Source organism: Oncorhynchus kisutch, linkage group LG5 (assembly GCF_002021735.2).
Source record: "Oncorhynchus kisutch isolate 150728-3 linkage group LG5, Okis_V2, whole genome shotgun sequence".
NCBI lineage: Eukaryota > Metazoa > Chordata > Actinopteri > Salmoniformes > Salmonidae > Oncorhynchus > Oncorhynchus kisutch.
Genome location: NC_034178.2, coordinates 10,008,316 through 10,032,363, shown reverse-complemented (window position 1 = coordinate 10,032,363; position 24,048 = coordinate 10,008,316). Strand labels below are relative to the sequence as shown.

Sequence of the window (24,048 nt, the reverse complement as noted above, 5' to 3'; positions counted from 1 at the left end):
TCACACAGGGGAGAAATCATATCGCTGCCAGGTCTGTAGAAAATGTTTTGCTCAGTGGTGATCGGGAGTTATCGCATTAGGATTTAAAAAAAGGGGGGGGGGGGGGGGCATAATCACATGCACATTCTAGAGTGCATGTGAGGATAATCATATTGCTGCTTTAGTAGCAGATCTTTGAGCACTGGCGGTCACGAGAGTGCATGTGAGGATAATCGATACACCATTATGCTGTCAGGATTGTTGTAAACGTTTCACGAATTGTTCTAATCTGAACTGGCATGTGAGGAGACAGAGGGGAGAAACCACATTCTACCATGACTGTTGCACAGCTTTCACAATGGTCTCTTATTTGACATGGCATACGGAAATTCACAGGATAAATCTTACAATGTACATCTGGCACTAAAGCATGACAGTGTAAGAGAATACCCACTGAGAAAACATGATACAAAGCAATGCCTAAGGACACGTGGAAAGAAGGCACAGAAACATGACTGTGCCCTGTATGGGGGAAGGACATCAAACAAGTTTGAGATGCACATTTTATAACTTCCACCTGTGAGTGGCAACGACAGTTCTTGGGCGATGAGGATATGACTACCAATATTGTTTATAGTTGAACTTTCAATGTGAACACCACGACAATCACTGCACAACTGGGCTCCTATCAAAGTTTGGTGGAGGGATAACCTCAATATCTTAATCTGGCCTGCATCAATAAACTCGTTCACATCTCTTTTTCCCCCTCCCACACTTTAGTGGTTCATTCTGATTTAGAACAAAAATAATATTTGAGCGTGTGCTTCTCATGAGGGACTCGAAATTCTGCCCAACCTAAACTGTTAGCCAAACACAAAATGTAAAGAAATGTACAAAATGTATTGATTGTGGCTCACTACACACCCATTTGAAGAGTATTGAGAAGCACCCGTTGTCAGCAAGGAATCCACTTTAAAATACTGAGCAGTTTTATGATTGAAGTAATACAGTCAATAAGGAAAATGTATCGGGTTACCAAATATTACTCTGTATGAGCAGCTATTTTCTTAATTGATAGGCAATTTATTTAAATCAGTCATTACCACACATATCTTAGTCTACAAGGAGTCATGTTTCCTTCAATGTCAGTGCATTTCACAGGTCAGCAAGACAAACAAGTAATATTCCAAACCACCAAGTCGACGTGTAAAACACCATTCAGGAGTCTGCGCTACTAATGTCTTTCTTCAAAACAGGAAAGAGCGCAACAAATACCCCAAAACTAATCAATATTTACATACGATCGCATCATTCATAACGGTGACAGGGAAACAAACAGGGCTGGATTACAGAACTCGCACACAGGGCATATGCCCCGGGGTCCCCGACCTCAACGGGTTGCTTCCCCTTGGAGGTCAGGGGCAGATATCATATGTAGAATTACCCAAAATGAGCTTTAAAAACAGCTAAATGTACTTAGGCTCATGCCAAAATGTGTAGAATAGCAGTGTGACACTGCTATGAATTAGCTGACTTCCAAATGCAGTAATCCATCCCTGGGGGGAGATGCTATAATCTTGGACTGGAAGAAGCACATAGGAAGAGATTGCTTAAGGCACCATGACGTGGAGAGAGTAGGTTATCAATGCGGAGTTAAGTCACATCCCCATGCTTCAAGCAGGTCTTCTCTTTGCATTCTACCTATCAAAAAGGGGTTGGGGACACCTTTCCAGGCTGATATTGACTGCATTAGTGTTCATGAGACTCCACTTCTGTGTATTTTACATACATTTGGGGAGGGGAATGACAATTTGAGAACCGTAGCTTTTGAAAAGAAACACTGCAAGGGCACAATCGCATTCAAAACCAACAAATAAGGTGACGATATTAGTTATACGATATTAGTTATATATTATTCTCCAAATCAGAACAGACTGACTGAGATATCCAGGAGGTTAACATTCATTCTTAAACAGAAAAATAAGTAAAACATTTGTTTGCATATGAAAACAAATGAATTTGGTTAAAAGCTTTAACAAAACATTAAATTGTGGAATTCAGACATAGTAACCAGAGTATAATACTTGCAGTACACAAAGGGGGGAAAAAAAAGGAAAAAAAAGACATTGCTCATCATGTTCCATTTTCCAAAATTCCTCAAGCAAGGAAGGAGAACTATATCCCTTTGGGACTGCGAAAGAAATGATTGTGACTTTATCATACATCTCATATCTACAAATGCATTCACTTTGCGGGCCTAAATCGTAAAAAATACTACCTGTATCATGCCAAGCCTTGTCATTCATTCTGAACGATGGAATCATCCAAATGGAGACGTCTGAGCAAAACCAAAAGGAGTAATGTCATTCGTTACCTACAGTATGAATTCAGGAACATTGTCCCCATTTTAAACTTGTTCATTGTAGTGACAGGTTGTGTGCGTCTTATCCAAGCTGTGTCATTAGGCACCAAACGGAATTAAACTCACTGGAACAGGGAGGGACTGTATGCACATATCCAATAAGAACTCATTTTCCATTGTAATGCGTAAAAAAAAAAAAAACATTGTCACATGCCCTAATGAACATGACCCGGGCCTTGCCAATCACGTCCCAAAGTATGGCGATCCAGTTCACACCTTCGAACGTCAATTGTGTACTTTGAAAGATGCACTTCGATTCTCGGTCTCGTGTGCAACATCACTGTAAAACAAAACAAACCTCCCTCTGCTGAACCGTGATTCTTGAACACTTTAAACAATCCAAACGAGCGCGGCTTCATACGGTTGTTAAGGCGGCGTAAACGGAGTACCTTTTTATCTGTACAGGGAGAAATGTCCTCATTCAGAGTCGATTATACAAAAAGTCATCATCGGCACAAAAGCCTGTACAGCGAGCGTGAGATGAAACTATATAGCCTGTCGTCACGTTATAGGGCTTCAAATACTTTTGCATCCGTATGCATGCAAGTGGAGGTCGCGCTTTACCTCGACCGTTTAGGAAATAACCCCACACACTCGCGCACGCACACACACAAACCAAAAGAGATCGTCAGTCTCGTGGCTACACCCGTTATCGATGATGGGATCTCGCTGACCGGTAGGACTAAGTTTTCAGAGTGGGTGCTTTCCACAGTGGTTTGTGATACATCCAGCCTTCGCCCTAGCACAGAAAGAAGACAATAGAAAACATGACAAAAAAATAAAAAGTACAATCTGTGAGATTTCCGATTACTCAAATTGTCATTTCAACCAATAAATGTCTGAAAGAAGAGAATCCATTATAAATATCCATATTAAAATAAATGTATTCCTGAATATAAACTGTAAATGCCTCATTAGATGTGTTCATTATCCTTGCATTCTTCTCAGAAATGTGGGTGTCAAAATGTCTGACCGCTTAACGAAACACAATAATAATAGAACGTTTCCCAGAAGAAAATGTGTGCGCTTGCTTCAGCTGTACAACAGCATGTCTGCCCAAAGCTCCCCCAGGTCTTGCTGAAGCAAGCACGCTAAATACAATAAGGTTTGTCAAGATGATGTCCTACGTACCTCGCTCTCAAAATATCTGGTCCTCCATGGGGTCTCGGTCTCAGTGCGGTGTCTCTCCTCGGTCCTCTGTCTCTCCTCCAGGATCCTCTTGTACTCCGTGGCCTTCTCAATGTCTTTCTGACGCAGCGACTCAGTCACGTGCTGCCACAGGCGCCTAAAAAAAACCCAGAGTGATCTATTTGTATCATGACTATTAAATGGGACAAGACACAATAAATCAACAATACAAGAATTAACTAAACATCTTATTTTATTCTACAGTCCTCATTTATGCCACAACCTCACATGAAAGCAAATCTGAGCATATTAATGCAAATATGAATTTACTTTTGTCTAACCTTGATTCAGTTGGTCCTTGCTTGTCGTTGGGGCGCACCCGCTTCTTGGTGACGGGCAGCTTGGTGACGTCCACCATGCGCGTGTCGCCGTTCTGGTAGCTGAACTCGAGCACGCCGTTCCACTCGCCCTGCACGCGGCACACCACGGCGTTGGTGGTGTTGTGCTTTACCTCCGCCGTCACCCTGCGTGAGGCGCCACGAGAGCAGAAGGACTATTTGAGGTCACTTCAATCCAAAGAGTTGTGGCTTTTGTAAATTTTTCAAACACACTAACTCAATATCAATTCATCTTTATTTAGCCAGGATAATCCACTCAACAGTCACTATGTTCCAGGGAGTCCTAGTATCCATAAAAATAGTTTAAATCTAAAAACACACAGTAACATAACATGGAAATTACTTTATGAAGCTGTAACGGCACAGGGACATAAACCTAACCAAAAACCAATGCAAACAATTTATTGACAGCATTAGAAATTCCTCTGCAGGTGTGTGCGAGCTCTGTGAGGTGCACTCACTTGTGCAGTTTGCCTCCATAGAAGGGCTTGGTCTGGAAGGTGATGACTGCGGAGTATCCCGACTTGGTGCAGTTCACATTTACCTTTCCCCCCAATTCCACCCAGGGCACGGTAAGGATGGAGCGGGCGTAGGCACAGGGCAGCGTGAACGTGTACTCCTCGTCATGCTCCAGCAGGTATAGGCAGCCTACACATACAGATTACATTATGGTTTATATCCTGTTAGCATTAGACAGATGCATATTACAGACCATTTTTAGCCAGGGGTTTAGCACCAACCACTCTGGTGCTAGCATGCACAGACGGTGCAATAATCGATACCCAGTCTCTGGCCGGCCTTACCTTCCCCGATCATGGACACCCCGATAGACATGCCCATGAACTTGCTCTTGGTCCACACGTGGGTGTTGACGCACATCTGCCTCTCGGGGCACTCGGCATAGAAGCCCGACACGGGTGGGTGGTGGGACACCTGCTCAGCCACGAAGCGCAACTGGTAACTGCCGTTCTCCCCCTCGGTGGTGGGGCTTCCCTGGGGAGGAGAGGAGAGCGAGGGGGCATCCTTGGCGGGTTCCCCTGATCTGGGCACCTTCCAGGAGCAGTGGAAGCTCTCGCCGATGATGGGGTTGTAGGGCTTCTTGGCGATGGCGCCCTTGCGGCCTTCGTGGAAGGAGGTGAGGTAGTACTCGACGAAGCACACCATGCGCTCCTCGGGCCCTTGGCCGTCTGTGATGGCTACGAACAGGTCTGGGTGGGACATGAAGTCAGCGTACATCTCTAGCAAGGAGCGCTTCTCCAGGATGAAGGTGGGCAGCACCACCTGAGGAGACAGAACTATTTATGACCTTTAATAAAGCAGGGGAGTTGACAACTGTTCAATAACCTAGTGTGTGATCTATAATGACATGTAGCTATGAGGTAAAGATGATTTTAAAGAAAGCTTCAATTTTTATTTGAGGTCATTGAGAACACATTCACTTTATGACTTGACTAACCACCATCCGACACCCAACAGGCTTTGAGCCTACACTAGCTGCTGCTAACCATGGGAAACTGAATTTCACTGAAGTAGAGCTGGGACGAACACCGATCACTTAGTGCAGGAATTTTGTAACCTATACTAGAGAAATGTGAAGTTTGAAACAAAATAAGTTTGCTAATATGGAGGATTGTTAATGGGAAAACTGATGTCTAAAACTATCAAACTAGTAGTATTAGTTTAAAAGATAATACCAATAAAAACTGGTGCACATTAACTTTAAAACGTATCATTCTATTTATTGTTATCGCATCAATTCATCACCCAGCTCCACTATGAAGTCAACAAGAGGAACGAAACGACAAACCGATGCATTTCTTAACCCCAATAATGCAGTCCTTTACAATAGCCAATCAGAGGACGGGAAACAAGACACTACTATGGTCTGTCTAGCTGGGACTTGGTCCCAACTGGGGGGGGGGTGCAGCTTTGTGAAACTCGACCTACCCGTGTGAGGTCCATGCCCAGCTTGAGCTGCGAGAGCAGGTGTAGGACAACACTGCGCTCCTCCTCCACCGCCACCAGTTCCTCCTCCTTTTCCGTGAAGGCGTCCTCCACCTCATCCTCCCTGTCAATCTCCTCCTGGCAGGGGATACAATATTTACTTTGAGAACAACAAAAGTTGTGGCTTGCATCTTGAAAAACAGTCAAGCTGAAGCACCAACAATAAAAAGCCATGATTGAAAATAAAAAGGCCTTTAGTTATATTTACTTTACCATCCTCATCTGACCATGAACACATTGTTAGATAGACAAATTGATCATTGGAAATGTTGATATTTATTGAATTATTAAATTAAAAAGTACTGAAGTCAAACTGTCCTGTCCAAAGAGATAAACCTACATTACTTTCCACATGGCCCTTTCCAGCACAGTTCCAGTAACTGGATGCGTAACCAGGCCACCTTCATTCAGAAAGTCTAAGAGTATCAGTGCTGATCTAGGATCTGTTTTTCCGTTTAGATCATAATGAATATGATTATATGGATGATCCTAGATCAGCACTCCTACTCAGAGCTTGATACATACAGCCTCAGGTCAGTAGACTTTGGCTTGATAGTGTGAAAAGCCCTTTTGGGTCTTGTAATGTTCTGTGTCCTTACCCCAGAGAAACTGCAGGGCTCCGTGGCACTCAGCTCCAGGAGGCCACACTCCAGCAGCCCTCCCTCAGTGCTGAAGCTGTCCAAGGGCCCGCCGTTCTTCAGGATGTCAGGCAGCTTGGGCTCCAGCCACTCGATGGTGGGCCCTGTAACAATTGACACAGCGGCGGCCGCAGCGGCCTTCAGCTCAGAGGTACTCATGCTAGGCTACAAGGCTACACTACGAGACCCCTTAACTACCGGACCAAAACTAGGTTGTATGCAGCGACCATTCAAAAAAACACCCAGGATGGCAAGATGGGGTGGATGGCTGGCTTGTTCCTCTGACAGTTCCCCAGGACCACAGGATGGAGACGTTAACCCGATCCCCGGTGAGTATCGAGATGCGTTTCATGCCCCGCCAACAGGAAACGTCCTCGCCTGAATGGTGGGTTAGCATTAGGGTATTTCTATGGGTGTTTGGGAGGGAGGAGAGACCCATTCAAATTAGCATGGCCCACACAATCCTTGACAACTTTTCCTGATTGGCTAGTCCCCAGGTTCAGTCCTGTTCGTGGGCCTAATGAAATATGGATGCCAGGTAACAAGATCTCTTACGATCTCCTACGTCAAACTGGGAACTTGTGACGGATTTTCCCCGTTTCCCCTATTCCACAATGTCTGGTTGGCTCTGTCAAAAGAAATGGCTGAGATCTTAGCAGCCATACTACTTTTGGTAAGTCTCTTGGCTGTCAGTATGGTGCTGTGTGAGCAAAAAGGAAGAAAGGTGGTTAATTGGGAGAGCTGTTATTACTCAGTTACCCAATGAGAGATCTGGTTACCACCCTAGACAGACGGTAAGAATCAGTACCGCTCCTTCATAAATTATTGAAAATAATTCCACTGTCGGCTTTCAGAGTACATCTGGACTGGGAGGGTCTACATGTGCAATTCCATGATTTGTGAGGTAGAATTGTGCAAGCACATGATGTGTGTCTAGTACATGTCGCATACAAACTAAACACGACTAAAACCATTCTTGGAAACAAACCACCTTTAATCCATGTAGACTTCCATGGCTAACTTTGAGCAATGGGGCAAAGAAAAGGTAACTTAAACAGTTTCTACCTTGCTCTCTTCAGTGGTAAATTAACCGGCATCTAGAAGGCAAATCTGAGAAAGCCTGGCAATAAAGATGTAAAACTAACCGTGCATGCACACAGATCCCCTTCTTTTCATTGGAGTTCATCCATAAATGAACACTCATTACTGTCACCAGTAGTGACCTACTCCCCCTCCCCTCCAGGCCCCCAGCCTTCACCCTCACCTCCCAGGGAGCTCTTCTGGCGGGCCACCTGCTGCAGCTGCAGGATGTGCAGGCAATCGTTGAGGCAGTTCATGGTGGCCATGGAGGTGGCCTTGAGCATCAGCAGGTCCTGGTCCAGCGGGGAGAGGGGGCCCGCGGCCGGGGGCAGGCCCTCGATGGTCTGGATCAGGTCTCGGTGCTGGGCCTGGGCCTGGGTCATCATCTAGGAGTAAGAGCAGAAGGAACTGGAGGAGTGCGTTGATATAGATGTATAAATGTGCTTACCGTATTAGTCATTAGATTAAAACAAGAAGTCCCTGTAACCTAGTCCTAGATGGAAGGTCTTCATAAAATGACAAAAAAAAAGCTGGGTTAAAAGACTGAGAATACCCTCGAAGACAAAACACATTTCAAATAAGGCAGAAGAGATATTCTTCTCTCTACCACCGGCTATTCCTGTTGAGACGCAAAGTTATAAAAAATAAAAAAACATTGATGGAAAATAAATACAAAACACTGAGAAAAAACTTAAAGCTATGCTAAACCCCAGTTCTATTTTGGTTCATAAGGTAATAGCTACCATCCCTATCCCCAGCCTACCTCTCTGGCGTCAAGCAGATGGTCGGGCAGCAGGGACCTCTTGGAGGAGTACAGCGAAGAGCCCTTGTGGAGCTGAGTCATGCTGAAGAAGGAGGCCGCGTTCTGGTTCTGGAGCTGGCTAGGTCTGCGCTGGGACAGGGGCGAGCTGGCGCTCCCTTGAGATGCCATGGAGTAGCTGCGAGACTTGGGCGGAGGGTTACTCTGGACGAAGACAGAACATATTTGTCATACAGTGCATCTCATCTGTGTTAGGATGTTGTGAAAAGTATATTTTGATCATTTGAGCTTGTGGAATGTAAGTAAAGTTACCCCTGGACGCTGATATTGGGTCAGTTTAGCATTTCCCTCACTAATGGTTACAGCATAGAGATAGAGGACTCATCTTTGTATCGGTGCCATTATAGTGTGTGTGACAGCATGGGCAGTGACATTAAGGCTTAGTCCATTGTCTTCTTCAGCTGATTGCACCCAACTTATAGGAATCCCCACCAGTTGACTACTTTCAAAATGGTGGAAGCCCTCAATGGAAAAGTCCATGTTAAAACAAGTTATATCAATGATGAGTCCCCTCTCTATTAGTTACAGTTAGGATTGTGGGAGGGGAAGAGGATCCTAGATCTGTACCTAGGGGAATTTTAACCTATGGTGCCATCTTGTTTGTGACTATTTGTGTTACCTTTTGGTGTCATGTCAATGTATAATGTAAAATGTTGATTGTCTTCAACTCAAGTGCTCAAGATGCGAGACGAATTAAGGCCAATAATGTGAAGTACTGAATCAAGTTATGGTTACGCCACAATTTATCCAAGAATAGAGATAGCATCATTCTTGTGGTTTGTCACATTCTGTCTTATCAGTATTTCAATGGAAAGTGGAAATCTGTTAGGAAGGAAATCACACTGAGTAATGCTGACTCACTGACTTCAGCCAGGAAAGTAAGATCAAACCTGTTTGTTTTATAAGGAAGTGTCACACCACCCCCATTTGTCTGCTATGATGCAGCCAGGCGTGTCTTTGGCGCGTTACAACACTACACTCAAAGGCTAGCATCTAGGATGGTCTTGGCTCATAACTAAGCTAAATGAATAGTAGCTCGAGTTCCCCATCAATGTGTTCTCATTATCAAGCAAAAACACTACTACACCTAATCTATATACAAGACATCCCCTCTGCACTTCTGTTATGGAGCTCATGTTACAGGCAACCATGGACACGATCAATGGGATTGCATAACAAAACGAGCTAGTAGAGTGTTTGGATCAAGGGAAAACATTGTTGCGAGTGAGAAAGAGCTTGTGGTGGGGAGTGCGTGTGCCCGTCTGTGTACACATGCAACTGTGTGTATATGCATCTGCGAAAGAGGGTGTGTGTCAGATGAAAAGCCCTTGCCTTTACCTTCCCCATGGCCTCAGTGTGGTGCTGCGTGCAGATCTGCAGCCGGCTCACCCAGTGCTGTCTCTCTTTGGCATCCGTGGCTGGGACACACACACACACCACACACACACAACAGCACCACACTCATTAGTTCACACCGTTGTTTACAACTGAACATGAGTTTCCTATTGGATATGTTCAGTTAATGGATCCCTGTTTCGGTTAGCTTTCTTTAGTTTGTTGCCTAACAGTGAGAGCTCATTACAGTGCAGCCGAGTGAATCTCTGCATGGATCAATAACGACAACGTTATCCCTCTCTTGACCGAGGATAATGTTTTCCATGCTGTCTCCCCTTCATAAAGTCTTGGTCCAATAGTCTGACAGTGACTATATGTGTATCTTGCCTGTCCAACGACTGACTGATGCATTTAGGATATAATAACATTGTGCTGAAATGCAAACATGTCCTGTAGTAGACAACTCATACAACATGACACTCTTGTAGGAGTTGTTGTAGCTGTTTTGATTGGTGAGTGTGAGAGACAATAGTGTGTGTGTTTTACCTCGGAGCTTGTATTGTTCCCCACTTATGGCATTGACCGTGAAGGTGTGAGAGTCCTCGTCGCTGGGGGATATGACCGCCCCTGCCAAGGGGAGTGTCCCGCGAGGTTTCTGGGGCCTGGACTGCTCATTGACAAAATACTCCAACAACCCTGCCTCGTTGTTGAGGACAAAGAACCTGCACGAAGTGAAGAACGTTCAATCAAAAATATTTACATTTGAGTAATTTAGCAGACGCTCTTATACAGAGCGACTTACATGAGAAAATAGGGTTGAGTGCCTTGCTCAAGGGCATATACAGATTTTTCATCTGGTCAGCTCAGGGATTCGAACTAGTGACCTTTTGGTTACTGGCCCAATGCCTTTGAGCTCAAGATGCTTGTTGGCAAAACATTGAATCTATTCAATAGTATGTGTAGTCGATTTGATCATATTGTAAATACTTTTATTAAATGCACATAGCACTGTTTCATCAATGTTCTTCAACCTGGGCTGGCCACTCACCTATATTGCCATCCTGTTACCAGGTTGGTGTATTTCATCAGGCAACCATCAATATTTTCCATGTGGTCACTGAACAGAGCAGAGATTGAGAAAATGATTGACAGTTAGCAACAACAAAAAAAGCTAGTTATGCAACAATAACAGCAGTGGGTTGGCAAAGATCAACTCCAAATGAACCTCTGATTCAACTCTGGCTAGCCTGTTAATTAACTAATAGTTAAGTCAGTAAACTCAGCTAAGAAAAGCTAGAAACCATAGCTGGCCAGCCAACTAACATTTGACCAAGGGCTTGCTAATTATAGTTACCAACTGAAGACGTGTTGCACTACCTATTAGCCAAACACACCACTGCAGTTAACTAGGTTAGCCAGATATGGCTAAAATCAGAGAATTAGCCTAGCTAGCTAGACAGTCATCATACCTGTACTGCCAGCCTTTAGAACTCCCTCTCCCAGAACTACCAGGCATCCCTTTCTGGGGAAAGACATCCAGTTTCCCTTCACTGTCCGATATTCGTATTGCACTGGCGGTTTCCCCTTGCATAGTCATAGCCAACGTTATAGTTAGCTAACAAGCTACAAACCGTGCCAGAAACGCTAGCCAGCTGGCTAGCTAGCTTCAGAGCTAGCCACACATCAAACGCTAGACTGATTTGCTAACTTGAAGGCCTTGCTCACAGATGGACTTTCTGTTTATGGCTTAACAAAACACATAGCTATCGTTCATGGAAAAACTATCTAAACGACTGATTAAGTCATCCATCACAACATATTCTTATAAAAACAGTGGCGTGCTAGGTTGTTAGCTTGGTGTTTACATGATCCAAATAGCTGCTAACAGGCTTCACGATGACGCGGTCCTGAAGTCATGTGATTCAACTCCATGAAAGGACTTCCGTATTGGCAAAAAAGGGGGAATATTTTACCATACAAAGTTTGTCGAATTCTACAAATGCAACCTATCTTCAAATATATCCTGCACATACCCCATCGAGCTACCGCCAGCATGTATTCCAGTCATGTTGCATGACAGACAGTGAGAATTGTATTTCTCCTCCGAGCTCTGTAAATCGAGAAAACTATAGGACTTTCTCCATGCATTAATGTTCGTCGTGGTGGCACACCCAGAATAACCCTACTGTTATCTAACATGTACAAACCTGTCCCTTCTTTTATAAACACGTTTTTAAAAAGGGCGGTGTGCTAAAAAAAGAATGTGCTGCCCACACGACTGTGGCGTATAAGGAAGTTATGGTTATAAACACGGCATTTTACTGATCTGTTAACACTGTTAAAGGAATCGTGCCTGCTACTCTACCTTAAAATGCCTGCTAAGAAAGTGTGCATCGTTGGATCTGGAAACTGGTATATTTATGCGCTTTCTCTATTTGCATGTGCCTGCATTCGACAACATTGTATCGTCATTAATTCCACTGATTGATTCATAATGTAGCCAACTAAGTGCTGATATTTGGCTAAATTTACAACTTGCTTGTAGTTTCATAGAATATCAAACATAACGTTTGATTTACATTCATTGAATGTAGGTTTGGGGATATGCAAGCCATTCCGTGTACTGTTGTAATCTGGTTATGGTACCCCCAGGATATATTTAGCATGTTCATTTTGCGACTGGGATTTAGAAAATATGAATGGTGTTATTTCATTGCCCTTCAATCTGTTTTCATCATCTCCTAGGGGCTCTGCGATAGCCAAAATCGTCGGTCACAATGCAAAGAGATCCAACAGGTTTGACCCCATTGTCAACATGTGGGTGTTTGAAGAGATGGTCGAAGGCAAAAAGTTAACAGAAATCATCAACACAGAGCATGAGAACGTCAAATACCTACCGGGTCACAAGCTTCCCAAAAATGTGGTAGGTATTGTGTTTTGTTTAATATGATATTTTTTTGCCTCAAGATTACAAATCATTGAGTTGGGCAATACATCGGACTTAACATTATCTCCTATCTCCGGACATGCTTTGTGGTTGTGTAAAAGGACACACACAGATAAGGTGAGTGAAGTTTGACCTATACAGAGCTAACAACATATCCGTCTGGGTTGTTCTCAAGAACCCAAGGCATTAACAAGGCATTCTGCCTTATCCCTAGGGTTCTCAGCTATAAACACCGTTTACCGTTTTCTCTTTGTTTTAAAGTTTAGAAAACGCCAATAATCATTGCTTGTAATGCGGTTTTTGAAACATGGAATAATCTTTCATATCAGTGAGAAATAATCTTTCAAATATAAAAGATAACGCTTACTGTATCAGGTTTGCACAGAACCATAGGGCTGTGTTCATTTTGCGACTGGGATTTTGAAAATATGAATGGTGTTATTTCATTGCCCTTCAATCAGTATGGGATCAATATCATGCCAAATGTGTTCCTCCAGACCACAAACTACATTTCCTTTCCAGTTACGCTTACACACAGGTGTTTAAGTACGCTAGATAGCTAATTAGCACAGGTGGTCTTTTCTGCCTTCCATCAGTCTTCCTTAAAAAAGTGCTTGTAACATGGCCATGTGGGAACATAAACCCTAACCGTATAAAATAGTGCTGGTGTAAGAAATCTATACAGTTGCATGTCAGGATATTACTTTTGACAATATATCATGTAGTTTTGAAAATATCGCAAATATAATTTTTTTGCTAGTTGTTTGTAGCTAAACCAAAACTCCAGTACTTTTCCTTCATAGCTTCTTCTCCATCTTCTTTTTAAATAGGGAGCCAATTTGTTTTCAGCAGTTTTATTCCCATGACTGATCCAAACTTGTTTTCTGATGTTCTTGCTTGTTCCACTGCAGCTATGATGAACAGTTTGGAACATTGAATCGCAATAAAATCACAGTGTCGAATCGCAATACATAGAAATGTGAGAATCGCAATACATATCGTATTGGCACCTAAATATTGTGATAATATGGCATTGTGAGGTCCCTGGAAATTCCCAGACATACTATAAAGGTGTGTAGAAATTTACACTTTAGGTTTTTGGGTAATTATTTCTCGCTGCTATAAAAGATACGTCCCTTATATTTCCCAAACCGTACCGCAAGCGATGCATGTTAACGTTCAGAATGAACATCGAGGCTCTTAACAAAACTCCTCCAGCCAGAATATACCTTCATGAATAGATGCAAAAGGTAGTTGGCATCTTTGAATGGCCTACCAGTCTGACATACCTTGCTTTCCATTGTGTCAAAACGTAATGTGTGTATTATTGTATCCAGCCGCCCCTTATGTCAATTCCTTAACCGACCATGTAACAAAATAACATTACATAACGTCTTGTAATCACAGGAGGTTGGTGGCACATTGATTGGGGAGGACGGGATCGTGGTAATGGCTGGAGTGGAAAAAATGGAAGGGCATCAAACCCATGGTCTCTACGTGTTTGATTGCATTCGCTCCGTTCCAGCCATTGATTATGAGCCGTCCTCCCCTCAGCAGCCTCCACTGCGTAATGTAGATTCACGATAAATGCTACTACATAGTAACATCCATCATGAATAGCACAGTGTATCATGCTATGTTTTCACGCTCCGGTTTACCAGGTTGCTGTTCCAGACATCACAGAAGCGGTGAAAGGGGCCAGCATACTCATCTTTGTCATTCCACATCAGTTCATTGGGAGGCTATGTGATCAGATGAAACCTCATATTGCACAGGGAACCATTGGGATATCCCTCATCAAAGTAATGTCATTTACCTCTTTCTCACACCAGCTCTCACTTAGAAAAACCATTGCTAAAATCTATACAATTTATAAGTCTGACTTTACTCTGGCTTCTTATCACTCAGGGAAAGTCTCAGCTGTATGAATTTATCATCATGGCTATGATTTTACACTCATTATGTAACAGCAGCCTTGTCAAAAAATGCAGCCACCCAAATGCTGGTAACTAGGGTTATATGTTACAAAATGAGTGATAGAAGGCAGCCTAAGATCTCTTTTCTGCCCTGATGCCTATTCAGGGCATCGATGAAGGTCCCGAGGGCTTGAAGCTCATTTCTGACATCATCCGTGAGAAACTGGAAATTGAGGTTAGTGTCCTGATGGGGGCCAACATTGCCAACGAAGTGGCTGATGAGAAGTTCTGTGAGACCACAATTGGTAAGAAATGTTTAGATAATTTTATCTACACTTTTGCTGTAATGTTTTGTGTCCTCGCTTGTTTGGCAACTCCCACTGATGCAGTTATGTGTACCTTGACTTTCTATCACTACCTAAACAGGAGCTAAGAATGAAGCAAACGGACATATCTTTAAAGAGCTGCTGCAGACTCCCAACTTCAGGATCACCGTGGTGCAGGAGAGTGACACCGTAGAACTCTGTGGGGCTCTCAAGGTAGAAATTACATTTAAACTCAAAGAGAACAACTTTTGCTACATATAGTTACATCGTTAACGTAACTTACACAGAAGGCCTATGTTTCGTTGCAATGCACCTCTGTTTTATTTGCTCACATTGTCAAATAATTCTTTACAAACCATGAATCATAATATTGCTACAAAAAGAGTAGAAAACTGAAGATAACACTTATGGTTCCTTTCCCACTCTCTCCTTCCCAGAATATTGTAGCGGTAGGCGCTGGGTTCTGTGACGGTCTGGGCTTTGGGGACAACACCAAGTCTGCGGTGATCCGGCTGGGGCTGATGGAGATGATCGCCTTCACCAAGCTGTTCTGTAAGGGCCAGGTGTCCTCCGTGACCTTCCTGGAGAGCTGTGGGGTCGCCGACCTGATCACCACCTGCTACGGGGGGCGCAACCGCAAGGTGGCCGAGGCCTTCGCTAAGACGTCCAAGGTGACATATCTAGACAGATACGACTCAAGGATGTGACCAGTACAACTTTCACCTGTTTTGTCTGGTTGATAACAGTTAAGATTTTACTTCAAGAAACGAATGGAATGTTTGTGTGTGGATTAGAGGTCGACTGATTATGATATTTCAACGGCGATACCGATACAGATTATTGGAGGACAAAAAAAGCCAAAACCGATTAATCGGACGATTTTTAAATTTGATTTGTGATAATGACAATTACAACAATACTGAATGAACACTTATTTTAACTTAATATAATACATCAATAAAATCAATTTAGCCTCAAATAAATAAAGAAACATGTTCAATTTGGTTTAAATAATGCAAAACAAAGTGTTGGAGAAGAAAGTAAAAGTGCCATATGTGCCATGTAAGAAAGCTAACGTTTAAGTTCCTTGCTCAGAACATGAGAACATATGAAAGCTGGTGGTTCCTTTTAACATGAGTCTTCAATATTCCCAAGTAAGAAGTTTTAGGTTGTAGTTATTCTAGGAATTATAGGACTATTTCTCTATATACCATTTGACTATTGGATGTTCTTATAGGCACTTTAGTATTGCCAGTGTAACAGTATAGCTTCTGTACCTCTCCTCGCTCCTACCTGGGCTCGAACCAGGAACACATCGACAACAGCCACCCTCGAAGCAGCGTTAGCCATGCAGAGCAAGGGGAACAACTACTCCAAGTCTCAGAATGAGTGACGTTTGAAACGCTATTAGCACGCACCCCGCTAACTAGCGAGCCATTTCACATCGGTTACACGAGCCTAATCTCGGGAGTTGATAGGCTTGAAGTCATAAACAGCAGAGCTGCTGGCAAAACGCACAAAAGTGTTTGAATGAATGCTTACGAGCCTGCTGCTGCCTACCACTGCTCAGTCAGACTGCTCTATCAAATCATAGAATTAATTATAACATAATAACACACAGAAATGCAAGCCGTAGGTCATTAATATGGTCGAATCCGGAAACTATCATCTCGAAAACAAGACGTTTATTATTTCAGTGATATACGGAACCGTTCCGTATTTTATCTAACGGGTGGCATCCATCAGTCTAAATATTCCTGTTACATTGCACAACCTTCAATGTTATGTCATAATTACGTACAATTCTGGTAAATTAGTTCGCAATGAGCCAGGCGGCCCAAACTGTTGCATATACCCTGACTGCGTGCAATGAACGCAAGAGAAGTGACACAATTTCACCTGGTTAATATTGCCTGCTAACCTGGATTTCTTTTAGCTAAATATGCAGGCTTAAAAATATATACTTCTGTGTATTGATTTTAAGAAAGGCATTTGTGTTTAGGTACACGTTGGAGCAACGACAGTCCTTTTTTGCTAATGCATCGATTATATGCAATGCAGGACACGCTAGATAAATTAGTAATATCATCAACCGTGTGTAGTTATAACTAGTGATTTTGATTGATTAAGTTTAATGCTAGCTAGCAACTTACTGCATTCACGTAACAGGTGGGCTCCTCGTGAGGCAGGTGGTTAGAGCATTGGACTCGTTTTTTATTTATTTTATTTATCTGTTATTTTACCAGGTAAGTTGACTGAGAACACATTCTCATTTGCAGCAACAACCTGGGGATTAGTTACAGGGGGATGAATGAGCCAATTGTAAACTGGGGATTATTAGGTGACCATGATGGTTTGAGGGTCAGATTGGGAATTTAGCCAGGACACCGGGGTTAACACAAGTGCCATGGGATCTTTAATGACCTCAGAGAGTCAGGACACCCATTTTAACGTCCCATCCGAAAGATTTTATTTATTTTTATTTTTTTATTTTACCTTTATTTAACCAGGTAGGCAAGTTGAGAACAAGTTCTCATTTACAATTGCGACCTGGCCAAGATAAAGCAAAGCAGTTCGACAGATAAAACGACACAGAGTTACACATGGAGTAAAAACAAACATACAGTCAATAATGCAGTATAAACAAGTCTATATACAATGTGAGCAAATGAGGTGAGAAGGGAGGTAAAGGCAAAAAAGGCCATGATGGCAAAGTAAATGCAATATAGCAAGTAAAATACTGGAATGGTAGTTTTGCAATGGAAGAATGTGCAAAGTAGAAATAAAAAAATAATGGGGTGCAAAGGAGCAAAATAAATAAATTAATTAAAATTAAATACAGTTGGGAAAGAGGTAGTTGTTTGGGCTAAATTATAGGTGGGCTATGTACAGGTGCAGTAATCTGTGAGCTGCTCTGACAGTTGGTGCTTAAAGCTAGTGAGGGAGATAAGTGTTTCCAGTTTCAGAGATTTTTGTAGTTCGTTCCAGTCATTGGCAGCAGAGAACTGGAAGGAGAGGCGGCCAAAGAAAGAATTGGTTTTGGGGGTGACTAGAGAGATATACCTGCTGGAGCGTGTGCTACAGGTGGGAGATGCTATGGTGACCAGCGAGCTGAGATAAGGGGGGACTTTACCTAGCAGGGTCTTGTAGATGACATGGAGCCAGTGGGTTTGGCGACGAGTATGAAGCGAGGGCCAGCCAACGAGAGCGTACAGGTCGCAATGGTGGGTAGTATATGGGGCTTTGGTGATAAAACGGATTGCACTGTGATAGACTGCATCCAATTTGTTGAGTAGGGTATTGGAGGCTATTTTGTAAATGACATCGCCAAAGTCGAGGATTGGTAGGATGGTCAGTTTTACAAGGGTATGTTTGGCAGCATGAGTGAAGGATGCTTTGTTGCGAAATAGGAAGCCAATTCTAGATTTAACTTTGGATTGGAGATGTTTGATATGGGTCTGGAAGGAGAGTTTACAGTCTAACCAGACACCTAAGTATTTGTAGTTGTCCACGTATTCTAAGTCAGAGCCGTCCAGAGTAGTGATGTTGGACAGGCGGGTAGGTGCAGGTAGCGATCGGTTGAAGAGCATGCATTTAGTTTTACTTGTATTTAAGAGCAATTGGAGGCCACGGAACTAGAGTTGTATGGCATTGAAGCTTGCCTGGAGGGTTGTTAACACAGTGTCCAAAGAAGGGCCGGAAGTATACAGAATGGTGTCGTCTGCGTAGAGGTGGATCAGGGACTCACCAGCAGCAAGAGCGACCTCATTGATGTATACAGAGAAGAGAGTCGGTCCAAGAATTGAACCCTGTGGCACCCCCATAGAGACTGCCAGAGGTCCGGACAGCAGACCCTCCGATTTGACACACTGAACTCTATCAGAGAAGTAGTTGGTGAACCAGGCGAGGCAATCATTTGAGAAACCAAGGCTGTCGAGTCTGCCGATGAGGATATGGTGATTGACAGAGTCGAAAGCCTTGGCCAGATCAATGAATACGGCTGCACAGTAATGTTTCTTATCGATGGCGGTTAAGATATCGTTTAGGACCTTGAGCGTGGCTGAGGTGCACCCATGACCAGCTCTGAAACCAGATTGCATAGCAGAGAAGGTATGGTGAGATTCGAAATGGTCGGTAATCTGTTTGTTGACTTGGCTTTCGAAGACCTTAGAAAGGCACGGTAGGATAGATATAGGTCTGTAGCAGTTTGGGTCAAGAGTGTCCCCCCCTTTGAAGAGGGGGATGACCGCAGCTGCTTTCCAATCTTTGGGAATCTCAGACGACACGAAAGAGAGGTTGAACAGGCTAGTAATAGGGGTGGCAACAATTTCGGCAGATAATTTTAGAAAGAAAGGGTCCAGATTGTCTAGTCCGGCTGATTTGTAGGGGTCCAGATTTTGCAGCTCTTTCAGAACATCAGCTGAATGGATTTGGGAGAAGGAGAAATGGGGAAGGCTTGGGCGAGTTGCTGTTGGGGGTGCAGTGCTGTTGTCCGGGGTAGGAGTAGCCAGGTGGAAAGCATGGCCAGCCGTAGAAAAATGCTTATTGAAATTCTCAATTATGGTGGATTTATCAGTGGTGACAGTGTTTCCTATCCTCAGTGCAGTGGGCAGCTGGGAGGAGGTGTTCTTATTCTCCATGGACTTTACAGTGTCCCAGAACTTTTTTGAGTTAGTGTTGCAGGAAGCAAATTTCTGCTTGAAAAAGCTAGCCTTGGCTTTTCTAACTGCCTGTGTATAATGGTTTCTAGCTTCCCTGAACAGCTGCATATCACGGGGGCTGTTCGATGCTAATGCAGAACGCCATAGGATGTTTTTGTGTTGGTTAAGGGCAGTCAGGTCTGGGGAGAACCAAGGGCTATATCTGTTCCTGGTTCTAAATTTCTTGAATGGGGCATGTTTATTTAAGATGGTTAGGAAGGCATTTAAAAAAAATATCCAGGCATCCTCTACTGACGGGATGAGATCAATATCCTTCCAGGATACCCCGGCCAGGTCGATTAGAAAGGCCTGCTCGCAGAAGTGTTTCAGGGAGCGTTTTACAGTGATGAGTGGAGGTCGTTTGACCGCTGACCCATTACGGATGCAGGCAATGAGGCAGTGATCGCTGAGATCTTGGTTGAAGACAGCAGAGGTGTATTTAGAGGGGAAGTTGGTTAGGATGATATCTATGAGGGTGCCCGTGTTTAAGGCTTTGGGGAGGTACCTGGTAGGTTCATTGATAATTTGTGTGAGATTGAGGGCATCAAGTTTAGATTGTAGGATGGCTGGGGTGTTAAGCATGTTTAGGTCGCCTAGCAGCACGAACTCTGAAGATAGATGGGGGGCAATCAGTTCACATATGGTGTCCAGAGCACAGCTGGGGCAGAGGGTGGTCTATAGCAGGCGGCAACGGTGAGAGACTTGTTTTTAGAGAGGTGGATTTTTAAAAGTAGAAGTTCAAATTGTTTGGGTACAGACCTGGATAGTAGGACAGAACTCTGCAGGCTATCTTTGCAGTAGATTGCAACACCGCCCCCTTTGGCAGTTCTATCTTGTCTGAAAATGTTGTAGTTTGGAATTAAAATGTCTGAATTTTTGGTGGTCTTCCTAAGCCAGGATTCAGACACAGCTAGAACATCCGGGTTGGCAGAGTGTGCTAAAGCAGTGAATAGAACAAACTTAGGGAGGAGGCTTCTAATGTTAACATGCATGAAACCAAGGCTATTACGGTTACAGAAGTCGTCAAAAGAGAGCGCCTGGGGAATAGGAGTGGAGCTAGGCACTGCAGGGCCTGGATTCACCTCTACATCGCCAGAGGAACATAGGAGGAGTAGAATAAGGGTACGGCTAAAAGCTATGAGAATTGGTCGTCTAGAACGTCTGGAACATAGAGTAAAAGGAGGTTTCTGGGGGCGATAAAATAGCATCAAGGTATAATGTACAGACAAATGTATGGTAGGATGTGAATACAGTGGAGGTAAACCTAGGTATTGAGTGATGAAGAGAGAGCTATTGTCTCTAGAAACATCGTTGAAACCAGGAGATGTCATTGCATGTGTGGGTGGTGGAACTAATAGGTTGGATAAGGTATAGTGAGCAGGACTAGAGGCTCTACAGTGAAATAAGCCAATAAACACTAACCAGAACAGCAATGGACAAGACATATTGACATTAAGAAGAGGCATGCTTAGTCGAGTGATCAAAAGGGTCCGGTGAGTGGAGAGGTTGGTTGGTGATTTAGACAGCTAGCCAGGGCATCGGTAGCAAGCTAGCATAGGATGGAGGTCTGTTGTTAGCCACCTCTTGCGTTCCGTCAGTAGATTAGTGGGGTTCCGTGTGGTAGAGGGGATTAATCCAAATCACACAACAACAACAAAAATAAAAACAATAGATATAGTTATAGAGGCCCAAGAAGAAAACATAATAATAATAATAAATAAATAAAAATTTATAATAAAAAAATATAAAAAAATTGTCCGATTGTCTATTCAGATAGCAGCCGGTAAGACAGCTAACGGTTAGCAGGCCGCAGATGGGCGTTCAGGTAACGTCGCGACGGAGGAGCCAGCCGAATAACTCCTTCGGGTAGATAACGTCGGCAGTCCAGTTGTGAAGGCCCGGTGGGGCTCCGCGAAGGCAGTAAAACGGGTCCGGATAGGTGACTGCAGCCCAGGTGTGATTGATGGAACTCAGGAGTGATTGACGGAGCTTGCTAGCTCCGGAATAATTGATGTTTGCTCCGGAATCGACGAAGGCCGATAGTCACACGGATAGCAGCTAGCTAGCTGTGAGATCCGGGTATGAATGTCCAGAGAGCAGTCGAAATCCAGGGACATGGAGAGAAAAATTGGTCCGTTATGTTCCGTTCCGAGCCGCGCTGCGCCGTACGGAACTGGCGATAGATTTTCGAGCTAAAGGATAGCTGATGACCACAAACCGTGGTTAGCTGAATACTAACGATTTGCCAGTAAAGGAGCTAACTAGCTTCTGAACTAGCTTCTGGATTAGCTTCTGGCTAGTTTCAGGCTAGCTTCTTGGAGTTTCTGGCTAGCTTCTTGGAGGATTACAGATCTGAGGTAAATAATACTTTTTTATAAATATACATTGGTGAGGCGGGTTGCAGGAGAGTGTTTTGAAGATGAGTTGATGGAAAATAAAATGTATGTGAAAAAGTTGTAAATATATATATATATATACAGGACACGACAAGACGAGGACAAAAGACGTCTGAACTGCTATGCCACCTTGGCAATGGGGATGATGGCACCCTACACAGGGCAATGTCCCCAATCACTACCCTGTGGCATTGGGATATTTTTTTTTAGACCAGAGGAAAGAGTGCCTCCTACTGGCCCTCCAACACCACTTCCAGCAGTATCTGGTGTCCCATCCAGGGACTGACCAGGACCAACCCTGCTTAGCTTCAGAAGCAGGCCAGCAGTGGTATGCAGGGTGGCATGCTGCTGACTAGTTAACTGTAAGGTTGCAAGATTGAATCCCTGAGCTGACGAGGTAAAAATCTGTCGTTCTGCCACTGAACAAGGCAGTTAACCCACCGTTCCTGGGCCGTCATTGAAAATAAGAATGTGTTCTTAACTGACTTGCCTAGTTAAATAAAGATTAAATAAAGGTGTAAAGGCCCTAATTAATCGGACATTCCGATTAATCAGTCGACCTCTAGTGTGGATACATGCTTTAAGTAAAGTAACTAGCTATGTTGCATACTTCTCCAGTCTATTGAAGAGCTAGAGGCTGAGATGCTCAATGGACAGAAGCTGCAAGGCCCACAAACCTCCGCTGAGGTGTTCAAAATTCTCAAGAAGAGAGACATGATCAGCAAGTGAGTACAAACGCTTTCACCTTAAAGCGAGACGCCGTGCTATGGCTTTGCTTGCTCTCACACAGAGTATCTGCGCCTGTGCACGTGTCCGCTTCACGCTGTGACAACATAATGGCTATGGGACCAAAATAGTGCTTCAACGCTCTTGTGGAAATTGGCCCGATGTTTTTGTTTACTTCGTGAATTGCTGAGCCCACCTTTTAATACATTTAATGACCTGAAAATGTTCCTCCAATGTTCCCCTACTCATTCACAACATAAATGTTCATCAAATTACCTGCAAGTATGAACTGAAGCTCTCCTCAACATATGTGTGAGTGCTGCTAATGGAACCACCTCTTGCTGCATTGAGATTTACTGCAATGTTTTGTCTTGTAGGTTTCCGTTGTTTGCCTCTGTGTATCAGATCTGCTTTGAGGGTAAAGCTGTGCAGGAGTTTATCACATGTCTGCAGAACCACCCTGAACATATGTGATCACTCTGGAACCGGCAGCTACGGAACCTGCAGCCACGGAACCTGCAGCTCCTCCAATGGTGTCGAGTGAAGTTTCCCCTAGATGCTGATCTTGTCAGTTTTGCCTTCCCCTATGGTTAGGTTGGGATTGGAGAGGGGAAGCTGATCCTAGATCTGTATCTATAGGGAAACTTCACCCCCGGAGCCACTTCCAATAGCACCATCATACCATCAGAGGGCAGCAGTGCTGCATAAATGCTCATTATAATACTGTAACTACATAAAAATGTAACTGTAACCACAAAATATTCCTTATCGTTTGATACTAAGTCTGAAGAACCACTACTTAACGTGCTTTGTCGAATATTCATATGTTTTGTGTTTTGATTGTGTATCAGCTTATCAACTAAAGCACTTGACAAATGTTAAGTAACCATTGTTGGTTACAAAAAATGTTTTCTATTCATTTTACATTTTTACAATTTCTGGAACAAATATTCTCCAAAAATGTATTTTGATTAAAAAAAACAAATGTATTGTGATTGTTTTGTTTCACTTCATCTTGTCACATGGGGGCACGCTTACTCTAGCTGCAAGGAAATGGATGTCACTTGCCCTTTTTTAAACTTTGAAAGCCTTTCAGAGGATAACAGTGAACAATTACATATTTGTTAGTTAAGATGAGGGAGAAAGAACAAAGAGAAGTTTATTTGATTGTCTAATGTTGTCCGTGCTCATGTTTTGAAAGAAAATGAAAGATCATATTATATTTATTTTAAT

At 43.4% G+C, this 24,048-nt stretch overlaps 2 protein-coding genes across 4 annotated transcripts; one reads left to right on the top strand and one right to left on the bottom strand.

Moving 5' to 3' along the window:
• Positions 1–1,041: 1,041 nt before the first annotated feature.
• LOC109890616 (oxysterol-binding protein-related protein 11-like) lies at positions 1,042–12,196 on the bottom strand. Of its 3 annotated transcripts, XM_020482568.2 has the most exons (14): positions 11,274–11,695; positions 10,853–10,921; positions 10,351–10,526; positions 9,808–9,887; positions 8,413–8,613; positions 7,834–8,035; positions 6,531–6,673; positions 5,875–6,009; positions 4,947–5,208; positions 4,731–4,910; positions 4,389–4,575; positions 3,871–4,053; positions 3,533–3,686; positions 1,042–3,140 (listed from the first exon to the last, which is right to left on the bottom strand). In XM_020482568.2, the coding sequence occupies exons 1-14, from the start codon at positions 11,399–11,401 to the stop codon at positions 3,084–3,086; spliced, it is 2,157 nt and encodes a 718-aa protein (XP_020338157.1). In that variant the 5' UTR covers positions 11,402–11,695; the 3' UTR covers positions 1,042–3,083. The 3 variants fall into 3 exon arrangements, with proteins under 3 accessions (XP_020338157.1, XP_020338158.1, XP_020338156.1); XM_020482569.2 differs by lacking the exon at positions 11,274–11,695 and adding an exon at positions 11,838–12,196 and having other exon boundaries at positions 4,731–5,208; XM_020482567.2 differs by having other exon boundaries at positions 4,731–5,208; positions 11,274–11,998.
• LOC109890617 (glycerol-3-phosphate dehydrogenase [NAD(+)], cytoplasmic-like) lies at positions 11,740–23,810 on the top strand. Its single transcript, XM_020482570.2, has 8 exons — positions 11,740–12,216; positions 12,550–12,727; positions 14,413–14,553; positions 14,834–14,972; positions 15,094–15,206; positions 15,431–15,664; positions 22,708–22,814; positions 23,193–23,810. Exons 1-8 carry the CDS (start codon positions 12,176–12,178, stop codon positions 23,287–23,289), a joined length of 1,050 nt encoding a protein of 349 aa, XP_020338159.1. The 5' UTR covers positions 11,740–12,175; the 3' UTR covers positions 23,290–23,810.
• Positions 23,811–24,048: the final 238 nt, after the last annotated feature.